Consider the following 13268-nt stretch of genomic DNA (forward strand, 5'->3'; position numbering starts at 1 on the left):
CTGCCTTTTCTAGGGAACCGTGATCGTTACCAATCTGACTGCACTGCACAGGGACCCAACAGAATGGGCCACCCCCGACAGGTTCAATCCGGAGCATTTTCTGGAGAATGGACAGTTTAAGAAAAGGGAATACTTTCTGCCTTTCTCAGTAGGTGAGTTGTGACAAAAGGAGTGTGAGAATCCACAGTCCCTCTTTTGGCCCTTCCCTACCCTTTTCCCCGTCATGCTTGGCTTTTTGAAGGTTTCCAGATAGCCCTGTTCAGCGTGACTCCCCTCCTGCTGTTCTCCGCACCTGTGGATTCCTTACTTCCTCAGCCCTTGCTTGCATCTGATGGAGGTTTTAGCTTTACTTTGTTCTGTTCCCCAGAGCACTGGGGACAGAGATTCAGTCCCCATCTCTCGCTCACAAAGAAGGTTGGATATTTGCTATCTCTATAGAGGTTTTAAATGTCTCAAGTTCTTTTTAAAAGCCACCCACTCACATAAAGCTAGAGGCAATTTATAAAAATAGGATGGGGGTGGGGCAAGGAAAGGGGCTACTTGTTTATCATTATGGCCATCAGGAATGACTCTGGATGCCACTGTCCTAACTAGGTGGGATTCTACCCTAAGAGGCGCTTTTGATTTTTACAATTTTAATTACCCTTTAAAAATCTGGCTAATACATTTATATGGTACAAAGCTTGTAAAGTACAAAAGAGGATGTAGTGAAAACTCTCACGTTTCTAAGCCAGCCAGTTCCAAAAGGGTGTTTTAATTCTTAACATTGTAAAATGAATAACAAAAATTCTTAGAATATTCCAGGTATTGAGTTAGTAACATTGTAAAATGAATAACAAAAATTCTTAGAATATTCCAGGTATTGAGTTAGGGTATGTTGCTTAGATTTTTTTTCAAGTAATTCCCCGATTCCTGAATTCTATAAAGATTTCTTGGGCATCTATTACGTGTCAAGCATCAACTCTGAGGATTTGACAATGAATGAAGTGGAAAAGAAAAAAAAAACTGCTCTCATTAGCATGCGCTCTGGTGTAACATTGCAGGGTTCACATTACTAGAACCACTTCAAAGATAAAGAGACTGAGGCTTAGAAGGGTAACTATGACATCTAAAGTCATCAAATTCATGTGGCAGAGCGAGAACTCAGTGTTAACCAGATTTATCAAAAACTAAAGCCTGTGTTCTTCCTAGCACTGTCTCCTAAACATACACATATATGTATGTATATATAATAATATAGTTATATTATTTAGTTATATACATATAACTAAATGCTACACGGAGCCCATACTGTGGAATGCACGATAGTCTGCTTATCATTAACTTAAAAATAAATACAGATTGCTTTTCTGATCCAATATCCTTTTGCTGTTGATGACACTAGGGCTCAGAAGGGGAGGAACTGGAATTTGAACCCATGTGATAAGACCTGAAGTCCAAGGTGCAGCACCGCCCTGAGTGTTATCTGGGCTGATTTCTGATTAGAGCTTCTTTGTCTTTCTTCACCTGATTCCAAGTCATCTTTGCTCACATTGGACAAATCCCTCCCTGATAGGAAAGCTGCTGTGAGATATAGGAATACCTTCCAGTCTTCTGTCTACAGTAACTTCAAGTTTTATATTTCAGTACCAAGTCCCAGCCGTCTATTTCAAGGATTGGATTATAATTATTTTTGCCTCACTGGTGATTTGCTATTGAGAATTTTATCACACCCTCTTAATTACAGACTTCATTTGCAAGCACATTATCTCATTTAATCTTTGCAGCCACCCAGTTATTAATAACTAGGAAAGCGATCAGTATTTCCTTTCTTCATATAAGGAAACTAAGAATAACAGAGTGGTTTCTTATCCAAGGAATGAGGCAGAACAGGGCCTACAAGTTAAGGTTTTATACTTCTCATCTACTGCTGTCTTTAGCACAACTAGAATATAACTCTCTTCCCCCTTCAAGTCCCTTTCACTTTGATTCAGAGTTCATTCCACAGGTGTCAGCATACGTACGCATAACAGTCCACGAACGCAATGGCTTAAAATGATAAGTTATTAAAACAATATTAGTGCTTACAAATCTGCACTTCAGTTAGGGAGTTCTGGTCTTACCTGGGTGTGTTTATGTGTTTGGGAGGTCAGCTGGCTGAAAGGCTGATCTGGGACCTCAGCTGCAACCACAGGGCTTTCCATGTTACCTCTCATTCTCTGTCAAGCTAGCCTGAGTTTGTTTACATGGTAGCCATAAGATCCCAAGGAGGAGAATGGGTGGAGCTAGAGAGTGTAATGCTAAGCGAAATAAGTCAGAGAAAGACAAATACCATATTTCACTCATAGGTGGAATTTAAGAAACAAAGCAAACCAGCAAAGGAAAAAAAAAGAAGAAGAGAGAAAGACAAACCAAGAAACAGACTCTTAACTATAGAGAACAAACTGAGGGTTACCAGAGGGGAGGTGGGTGGGGGATGGGTGAAAAAGGTGATGGGGATTAAGGAGTGCACCTGTTGTGAGGAGCACTGAGGAATGAATAGAACTGTTGGAGCACTATGGTGTACTCCTGAAACTAATATAACACTGTATGTTATCTATCCTGCAATTAAAATAAACAGCTTTGTAAAAAAAAAAAAAAAATGCCAGTCATGGAAGTTGAGGCATCACTTGCATGTCAGCCAAATGCAACAGCTGACACTCAACTGGTCCTTTTACAATAAAGGGCACTATCGGGACCACTGGCAAAACCTGACTGGGGATCTCAGGAGGAAATGGTGGTGATGCATCGGTGTTTCCTTGAGTTGGTGGTTATATTGTAGTTATGTCGGAGAATGTCCCCGTTTGTAGGAAACACATACTAAAGAGTTCACAGGTAATGTAGACAGTGTATGCTCAGATAACTTGGGAGAAACAAGCTCTTTGTATTATTTTTGCAACTTTTCTGTACTTTGAAAGTGTTTCAGAATAAAAGGCATGATAGGGAAAGTATAACAGTAAATAAATAACTGTAACATACAGAAAGCTATCTTAATAATACTGCCACCCAAAATGTTTCACTTAAGAAGTGTTTTCAATCATATTCTTCCAATTTTTGAGAATTAACCAGATGAAGTTAATGCTAAGCTCTTTCGCAGCTAGAATATTTATTATTATCCAGGTGATGTGTTAAAATACTTTGTTTTGCTGTGTAAGTTACTGAATTCTTTGCTCTATTTGGATTCAGTATGTAGCCCACACAATATATAAAATAAGGTTCCCATCTTAAACACACACTCTCTCTCTCTCTCTCTCTCTCTCACACACACACACACACACACACACAGAAGTTTCCCTTGATAACTGAAGAGGTTACTTAATTAGTCCCAAATCACAGGGCTAGAATTGGAGGAGTTGAATTGGCTCTCCCTTCTGCTTCCAGGTCCTCCCTCACTAACAGGGATTGGGATGTGGCTAGGTTGGTGCCAAGTGTGAGCTAAGGGATCCAGCAAGGGCCCCACGTCAGAACCAAAAACCCCACTGGGGGAAAGACTACTGTGTATAAGAAGGACTATTCAAGGAGGGAACCTGAGATAATTCCAATGCAAAGGGCCATCCATGGCCGTGAGGTCCCCAGTCATTAAGAAGGAAAACACGACATGGGGGACAGATGTCCTACATTTTAGAAAACCTGCTCTGACATTCACTGGCTTCTACTTTTCAACAGTTTTGTTATCTGCTAGTGTTGTTTGCTGATTGATTTTGAAAAGTCTTCAGGCTACACATTCACCTTCTAGGTCAACCCAGGCCTCCCTCCTCTTCTGGTCCCTCACCCTGTACCTTCGCCCTGTGCATCAGCTGCTTGACCCTTGAAAGCATTGGAGTCCAGACTTAATACTCAGCCTGGCTGGCTATCAGATTAAAGGAGCCTCCATACGTAAAGCCGTGGGGCCTTCCAGCCCCTTCTCCTACTCAGGTTTTGCAAGAAGTAGATGTCAGCCCCACACTAGATGGGAAGATGACCTCTCTTATGCTTTTGTCTTCCAGGAAAGCGGGTGTGCCTTGGAGAACAGTTGGCCAAGTCTGAGCTGTTTATCTTCCTCACTTCCCTTGTGCAAAAATTTACCTTCAGGGCCCCCGACAATGAGAAGTTGAGTCTGAAGTTCAGAATGGGCATCACAGTCTCCCCAGTCAGCCACCGCCTCTGTGCAGTCCCTCGGTCTTGAAGTTGTCAGGGAGTGACCCTGAGGGACGATCGGAGGAATTGGACTCAGGAAGCTCCATGCAAATCCCAGCTTTGCTGTCTCCTCTGATGGAGCCTTGAGCAGATCTTTTATGTTGTGAATGATTTACCCTTTTCATCCAGGAGATGAAAAGCAGATAATGGTTCCTGCTCTCAAGGAAGAACTATTACAAAAACCAGAGGGAGAATGGACTTTGAGTGATTCGGAAACCATAAAGCTTATCATAAAAGTTCTAGCTGAAATCTGCCTCTTTCTTGCCAGCTTCCTTAGACACGGATTTGCTTCTGGCCTGTGGAGGTAGCTCAGGTCAAAGTGGTGCCAAATGGTTGGTAAGAGTTAGAATGTGGACCCTGAGGCAGCCAGAGGCTAGCCACAAATGCGCTCACTGGTGGTAGCGCTGTGCAAGCATTATCTTGCTCCGGCCTCAGAATGGCCCTCTGGCAAGTCAGCAGGGCAACTGTCACCCCCTATTTATAGGTGGGTTTCTAAGAAGCAGCAGTTTATAAGGTTTACCTAAAGAAACACTACCTTGGCCTTGAACTCAGGAGCAAGCAGAGGGCGACCACTGTCAACTAAACCTGGGGAACAGGTTTGGGAAACAATGTGGAATTATCTTCTTTGAGGGTCACTCTTTGCCTCAATTCCTCTATCAGGCATTTATTCTCAAGCTGTTCACATTGGATTTAACTATGTGGTGAGTGTGAGTTTTCTTGCAAGTAGATGGGTCAGTTTTTGAATGGTATTACCAGCCTAAACTCAACTGAGCCCTGGTATAGTAGTTTATAGTAGGGAACCAGAAATGCCAGGATCCTGCTCAACCCTTCTGTACGTATTTGCTGAAGGGAGACAATGGCCATAAAATGGAAGGCCGAGTAACACTCATGGTCCGTGGAGTTTTGACACCAACCCCAATGCAAACACACACAAAGCCACCTGGGAAACTGGACTAAACCACATAGAAGATCTTTTTTTTCCCTAAGGTAGAGACTCTGTGTGCTTCTGCCTGCTCTTTTGGAACTTTGCTACCACCAGTGAATCAAGCTCCTGTTACCCTGATGGATGACGAGAAACACATAGCCCAGGCATTACTGTTATGTTGCCCTGGCTGCCAGCTACCCAACCACCCGAGCTGTGCTCAGACCCTCCGACGTGAGCTGGACCTGAGCACATCCAGCAGCCGAACGAACATAGATGCATGAGTGATCCCAGCTGAGACAACAGTTGCCCAACTGAACTCAGCCTAAACCACTCACCTTAGATTTGTGAGTTAAACGGTTGTTTGAAGCCACTATGTTTTCAGCTGTATTGTTATACGACAATAGTTAACGAATACATTCCTACAGGGCAGGAACAGTATCCGTCTGGTTTAAGAACAGTGCCCTGAACATGATAGGGCTCAATAGATAGTGAATTAATGGATAAAATAAGGTAGAATAATTGTGGGCTAATGTTAGATTGGACCAATCGCTCCAAATCAGATCTCTGCCGCTGCGCCTCTGTCCTTGTCACCTCATTCTAATGACCAGTTTCTCAGTCCTGATGCCAACTTCTGTTATAATCCTTTAGGAACACAGTGGAGGAGTACAGGTTTGTTCTGACCTCACTGTTTCCTTCCATTTCCCAGGTGGCTTTCTGGAATGGGGCCACCTACCCCTCTTCCCCAGGCTTAGTTCTCAAGAACAGGCTGATGTCCCTGGATGGGTATTTTGTACTGTCTGGTTCACACTGTGTTTCTGTGCTTTCACCGTGAGCTATGTGTTCTGTTCTGAAAAGCTAAGAACTTTTCCCTGTGCTTTTGAAGCAAATAAATGAAATTAAGCAAGGATAAAGGGTCAAATGCAACGGGTCACTTTCAGGGGCTGGCACAGAATCGCTGATGATGCCTGTTGCAACAGTCAGGGTCAGAAGAGAGGCTTCTCTTAGCCCCAGTACATGAAAGGTCCAAAGATATCACAGGGCTCTTGTTATATATAAAACAACATTAAAAGATGTGGGTGGGGTGGGGGAGTGTAGCATGGAGAGTCAGGTGACTGGGGGCCAGGCCTGAATTCAGTTCTAAGTTTTACCATTTATTCACTTTTGCTTGTGAATTAAACAGGCTACTTTATCTTCCTGAATTCACATCCTAATCTGCAAAATAGAATTAAGTAACACCTGCTGTGGTAAATTATGAGACTGGTCAAAAGACCCACTATCCCTCTCTGGGTTGCCTTTCTTTGTGGTGCTCTTTCCACGGGACTTTTTTATATAATCACCCTGATACATCCAAGAATGGCCATGACATTCGCTCAGTAAAATGAGAGCACAAGTTCCACAAGTTCAACATGTTTCTTTTTTCTCTGCCATGAGACCAGCAATGTCCCAGATAAGGGTCTGCAGCCTACATCCAGGTGACAAAGACAGAAAGCAGAGTCCTAGCTGATTCAAGATGGACACGAGATATGACAAACCTATTTTGTTGTGAGCCACTAAGACTTTGGGATTATTAGTTATGCAGCATAAGTTATCCTAAACTGACAGACACATCAGCATTTTAATTGTGAGGACCATATAGATTTATGTTTGTAGTTACTGTGAACACCCAATATATGTGTGTGTGTCTCTCTATATACATAATATATAAAATGTTACTTTAATACATATTAAATACTTAAACATAAATTTATATATTACATATAGTGTATATCGTATATATTATATTAAACAAAGTAACAGTGTATTTGGTATATAATAAATTGTGGTTGCAATGCTATTATAGTTATTTCAGACAAAACATTTTTGTTATTTCTACACCTTTTTTTCTAGACAATTTGATCTTTTCCTCACTGGAGTCACAGAACAATATGTTCCCCCTACTGACTCCAGGGTCAGCATAGGCCCTTTCACAGGGCTGCTGCATGGTGAAACCCCAGGTGCTACCACTGGCTGTCCTCCCCTCGTAGTGAGTGGCGTCCTCTGGAGTTGGACTGTGGATGGCCACGGGTAGGGGCCTGCTGCTTGGCCGGGCGGGCGTAGGATAATTTTTGTGATCGGAAAGCTGCTCACCTCGTCAACCATGTCTCTCAGTATTTCTGCCAAACTAGTGAGCTCCTATCAATTCCCTAGACAGGGTAGGTCCTCTGTCATTTTCACGTCTTTATATAAGCTATTTTTTTCTATAAGAAGTCTCTCATCACACGTGGCATACCTAGCCCTACATGTCAGCTCTTCAATGACATTTTTCTTGACTCTCAGCCGGTTGGTTGCTTCCTCCTTCATTCTCTGAGAGTTTTATTCCAAAGCTTTAAAGTCCTATATCCGTGTAATCTCTCCCAGTTACCCTGAGCTTTTCGGGGGTGCCTGTGCCTGAGTTTTGGTGCATATAGGAGATGCTCGGTAAATGTTTGTTGGACCTATGGGCTGGGGGTGAGCCGCCAAGTGACTATGGCAGAACAGAAGCTTTAAAGGTGCAGGGTGGCAAGCATTTCCTGCTGCTGTGCAAGAAGCCTCTTAGTTCTATGTGCCTCAAGTTCACAGTCAGAGACTGCATACTAAGGTCCCTGCTACTTCCAGAATCCTGATTTGTGGGGAGAAGAACTTCCGAAATGGCAAATCAAGGACCTCCAAAAGCCACTCCTCTATAAAAGCAACAAGCAAAGTAGCAAAAGTTGTCAGAGTCAGCATTTCTGGAACCCTGAAAAGTAACCAGAGTCTTGCAACAATCTGAGCATTTAAGGCAGAAAAATTAAAAATAAAAGAGCTGGGTCTCAATCAGAACGGCAAGCGCTGTGGCATGTGAACCTGCCCTATTCCTGCTCTCTTCTCCCCAGCTCTGCAGTCTCCTTGAAAAGCAGCAGCCTCCCAACTATGGAGCTGAGACAGCCAAGTGCCAAGCGACCACTGGAGGGAGCGGGGTAGGGGTGGGGTGGGGAGGGTGGGTGGCTGGAGCAGCCCGAAGGCACCGTGCCCAAACAGCAGTCGCTACCTGACCTGTCTGGCAGTTCCTTGAAAAACCCCATTTTCAGGGCATATCTTTATTTGACCTGACTCAAAGTTCAGTCTGTGTGAACCACACCATAAGGCATTCGTTTAAAACAAAAATCGGTAACAATTGTACCACACTGTGGTCACCCCAGGTGGCAATACCCAATGGTGCTAACGAGAGGATGAAAAGGGAAAACCCGGGAAGGAGATGGCCATGGGGCTTCCAACAGTTTTGGCATATTTCTGGGAATCTAAATGGCCAGGTACATGCAAGGACCGTGTGTGTGGCCAGGAAGGCCCTGGCAAGGCCCAGATCTCTCACTCTGGCCAAGCCTGAGGCTCACAGGAGGAAAGCAGGGAACGAAGGCTAAGACAGAGTTGTAAAGTACCTGCTAGAGTGTCAGATGTAACCTGACTCCTATGCAGAGCCCTGAGAGGCTTCAAGGCATTTAAGGAAACTTTTGTCCACAGGGTAGCTGAACTCAGTACTAACAGAGGAGAATGCCCACCGGCTGCCCTTAAGGAGGAACAGAAATTTTACAGAATCAGCCCCAGAAAGTCACCAGACAACAAGCAACAAAAATAACAACAGTAATAATAACAGACCTGGGTGGTTCCTGATCTCCAGAGTCTCCTCATTATACCATTTAAAATTTCAAATTTTTAACAAACAAGTTATAAACCACGTAAAGAAACAGGAAACTATGGCCGACACACAGGATCCAGAGCAAACAACAGAAACTCCCTGAGGATGCCCAGACAGTGGATTTATGAAACAAAAAAAACTTAAGATGAGTTATTATTTTTTTTTTCAACGTTTATTTATTTTTGGGACAGAGAGAGGCAGAGCATGACCGGGGGAGGGGCAGAGAGAGAGGGAGACACAGAATCAGAAACAGGCTCCAGGCTCCGAGCCATCAGCCCAGAGCCCGACGCGGGGCTCGAACTCACGGACCGCGAGATCGTGACCTGGCTGAAGTCGGACGCTTAACCGACTGCGCCACCCAGGCGCCCCAAGATGAGTTATTTTTAACAGCTTTAAATTATTAATAAATTCTAACTAATATTTATTTCAGTTTAAAAGACTTTAATGTGAGATATTTTTGCACATATTTTTGGTGTGCAACTTGTCTTTATATGTAAGTATGCACTGTGAAAAAAATCACCACAATCAAGCTACATAACTTATCCATCCTCTTTATAGTTAACCTTGTGTGTGTGTGGCGGGGGGGTGGGGGGGGTGGTGGTTAAGATCTATCCTCCTAGAAAATGTCAAGTGCAAAATCCAGTAGTGTTAGCTATCATCACCACGATGAACATTAGATCTCCAGAACTTTTCACCCCACATAACTGAACCTTTTTGTACACTTTAGTGAACATCTCCCCATTTCCCACACCCCCCAGCCCCTGGCAACCACAATTCTACCCTGTGCATTTATGAGTTCGGCTTCTTAGATTTCACATTTAAGTGAGATCATGCAGTATTTCTCTTTGTCTGTCTGTCCTACTTCACTTACCGTGTCCTCCAGGTTCACCTTTGTCGCAAACGGCAGTGTTTCCTTCTTTTTCAAAGGTTGAAAAATACTCCTGATTTCTTCTTATTGCCACATCAGAGGACTGTCTTCCATTTCTAATATCCCCTTACTTTCTAGCCCGCCCTATTATTTCTTATGGATAGCACATAGTCTTGCTTTTTTTTTTAATCCATTCAGCGTCTGTATCTTTTGATTGAAAAATTTAATCAATTTTTACCTAAAATATTGATACAGAAGAATTTATTACCAGTTTGTTAACTGATTTGTTTGTTTTGTAGCTCTTTTCATCTATCCTTCTTTATGGTTTTTTTTTTTTTTCTATTGATAGGCTTTTATTCTTTGCTCATTTTCTTTTGTGTAACTTCTGTAAGTATTTTCTATGTAGTTAATGTGGGGCTTACATAAACTATGGTTATAACAATCTATTTCAAGTGGGTAACTTCACGTATAAACAAATCTCTACACTTTTACCTCTCCTCCTCCCCCCATTATATACTAATGATGTCACAGTCAACAACTATTTATATTGTGTATGCATCAACATCATTTATAGTTGCTGTGAATACTCTCGTCATTTACTCACCACTATAATAGTAACACAGTATTCTGTTTTTGTCTATATTTCCCTTGGCCAGTGAGTTTCATACCTCCTTATGTTCTTGTGTTGTTGCTATTTAGCATTCTTTCATTCAACTTGAAGAACCCCCTTTAGTATTTTTTTTTTTTTTTTTTTTTTTTTTTGAGAGAGAGTGAGCCCAAGCACATGATGGAGGAGGGGCAGGGGGTGAGGGGGAGAGAGAATCTAAAGCAAACTGCATGCTCCACCCCAAGCCTGACCCTCATTAGGTCATGACCTGACCTGAAATCAAGAGTCTGACACTTAACCTACTGAGCCACCCAGGCCACCCCCTCTCCCTTTTGTAATTCTTGTCAGGCAGGTCTAGTAGTAATGAATTCCTTCAGCTTTTGTTTATCTAAGAGTCTTTACCTCCTTTTTATTTTTGAAGGACATGTATGTCCGGATTAGTACTCCTGATAGGTAGTTTTTGTTTTTGTTCTTTTTCCTTTCAGGTTTCTGAATATATGGTCCCACTCTGTATATTCAGACTGCAAGATTTTGCTGAAAACTCTGCCCATAGTCTTAAGGGGTTCCCTTGTGTGTAATATGCCATTTTTCTTTTGCTGTTTCAAAATTCTGTCTTTAACTTTTGACAGTTTGTCTTGGTGTGAGTCTCCTTCGTCTTATTTGGTATGTTTTGGGCTTTATGGATCTGGTTTTCTATTTTTTTCTCCCAGGTTTGGAAAGTTTTCCGGTATTATTTCTTTGAGTAAAGCTTTCCACCCATTTCTCTTTCTTCCTTCCACAACTCCCATAAGGAGTATTACTTAAGTCCCTTAAGCTATCTTCACATTTTCATTCTTTTTTCTTTGTGCCCATTTTACTGAATGATTTCCAATGACCTTTTAGTTTCATTGATCTTTTCATCTGCTTAATCTACTCTGTTAGTAAAGCTCATTTTTTAAGTTTTCAGTTCAGTTATTGTATTCTTCGACTCTATGATTTCTGCTTGGTGCTTTTTAATATTTTCTATCTCTTTGTTTATATTCTAACTCTGCTCATGCGTTGTCGTCCTGAGTTTGGTGAACATCGTTATGATCATTATTTTTCATTTTGTTAGGTAAATCACAAATCTCCATTACATTAGGGTCAGTTTCTGGAGATTTACCTTGTTCCGTTATCCAGAACAGATTTTCCTCTTTCTTCATTTTCCTTGACACTCTATGTTGCTTTCTGCACATTAGATAAAACACCCACCTCTCCAAGTCTTCACAGACTGGCCTCACATAGGAGATGAGCCTCACAAATCAGCCTGGCCAGAGATTGTGGATGCCTCTCAAACCTCTGTGCTTGTCCAAGCTGTAATCCTTGTTTTTGGTGGCCCCCGAGAGCGGAGAATGCCAAGTCCTGTTAGTGCCTCCAGACAGGTGAGGTAAAAGCCAGTTCCTCACACAGCAGCTGGAAAAGTTGGAACACTACATGTGTAGTCCAATTCCTTCCCTCCTCAGGGAGAAGCTAGGAGCCAGAGTTTATCACTGAGCTGGGCAGAGGAACTGTGGCAAATTCCTCCTCCCTCATTTAGGCCACACACTCTTTCAAATGGCTACTTTGTCTTCTGTTGCCCCAGGGTCCTCATAAATGCTGAGTCACATAGCTCTCCTAGCTGGGTCAGAAGCCAGTCCCATAGGTAGTGGCTGAAAAGGCTGAGGGGAGGGAGGTTAGGTCTAAAGTCCATCTGTTTCTAGGGAGCAGCTGGGGACTTGGTTTTACTGCTGCAGCATTGCTGAGTATAGGAGCTGCAGGAAGTAAGTACCCACACACCTTTTCAAAAATCCCAGACATTAGTCATTACCTGTGCAATCAGCTCCCAGAAACAGGCAAGTTAGAAGCCAGGTTGTCGGTTGGCAACTGGAAAAGTCAGGGTGGTAGTATAGTCTACCTTCCAGAGAGGTGCTGGGTTTTATTCCTGGAGCGAGCTGAAATGAGGAGTCCTAAGAAGAGCCTACAGGATCATTGAAAGCTGTCGCTTTCTCTGTGCACCCAAAGGGACTACTGAAGGCTGGGCCTTGTCAGCTCCTAGAGAGAAGAAAGTTAGAAGTTAGACCCTCAGGCAGCAGCTGGAAAAGTGAGGGCACTAGATGTAGAGTTCAACTCCTTCCAAGGAGAAGCTGATGGCTAGGTTTTCTTCACTGAAGTCAGCCAGGGGCGGTGGGGTAGGAGGGTAAATACAGGAAGTACCCACCAGTTTGATCATGCTTTCAGAGGACTGGGGATTGCCTACCCCATCAGCTTCTACATGCAAGCTGATGACTAGGCCAGCCCTCAGGCAGCAGCTGGAAAAGTTACAGTGCTAGATGTGCAGTCAGACCCGTCCCAGGGTGAAGCAGGGAACTGAGCTTTATTGCCTGCCACTCAGCACTGAGCCAAGCGAAGAGCCCTGGGAAGTGTTTGCGTGCCCACTTAAAACCATGTCCTTGTTGTGTGAGGTCCCAGGACACTAGCACATCCCAGGCCTCATCAGCTCCCAGAGATGATGCCTTAGTTAGAAGATAGTTCTTTAGGTAGCAACCATAAAAGTTGGGATGCTAGATGTAAGGTCCAAGCCTTTCACTCCCTAGGGAGAAGCTGCTTGTTGGGGGTGGGGGCAGGGCTCCACCCAATTGTGTGGTGCTTTGCTGGGGGTGGGGTTTATTGTGAAAGTGTGCCTCAGCTCTTCTTACCTGTTTCAGTGTGGGTATTTCCTTAGTCACCCGGTATGCACAAGTCTCTCTCAAGTGTTTTTCTGCATTTCTCTCAGAGATACTGATCCATGTGCAACAGTTTATTGAATCCACGGGTGGAGCATTTCTTAATTTCTTGCCTACTCAGATACTCCTTTAATGCATTTCCCTTATCTCTTCAGAGAGTCTTGAAACTGGATTTCTAAAGAAAACATTCTGTCCATCATCAGCAAGTCTAGTTCAGCTAGTACGTATGTATCGACTGTGCAGAAGATAATGTGCCAAGTGCT

General features: G+C 43.2%; 1 protein-coding gene across 1 annotated transcript in view; it reads left to right on the forward strand.

The window, feature by feature from the left end:
• The window catches only part of LOC124516300 (cytochrome P450 2J2), a 32544-nt gene extending 26311 nt beyond the window's left edge, over nt 1–6233 (forward strand). The window contains exons 8-9 of the mRNA XM_047085583.1: nt 14–152; nt 4005–6233. Of these exons, the coding sequence (XP_046941539.1) occupies nt 14–152; nt 4005–4183 (318 nt within the window). The 3' untranslated portion in view covers nt 4184–6233. The remainder of the gene's footprint in view (nt 1–13; nt 153–4004) is intronic.
• The last annotated feature ends 7035 nt before the right edge of the window (nt 6234–13268 follow it).

The sequence above is a fragment of the Lynx rufus genome, unplaced genomic scaffold (assembly GCF_022079265.1).
Source record: "Lynx rufus isolate CCGP_SWC_20201006 ecotype Redwood Valley unplaced genomic scaffold, mLynRuf1.p SCAF_2, whole genome shotgun sequence".
Taxonomy (NCBI): domain Eukaryota; kingdom Metazoa; phylum Chordata; class Mammalia; order Carnivora; family Felidae; genus Lynx; species Lynx rufus.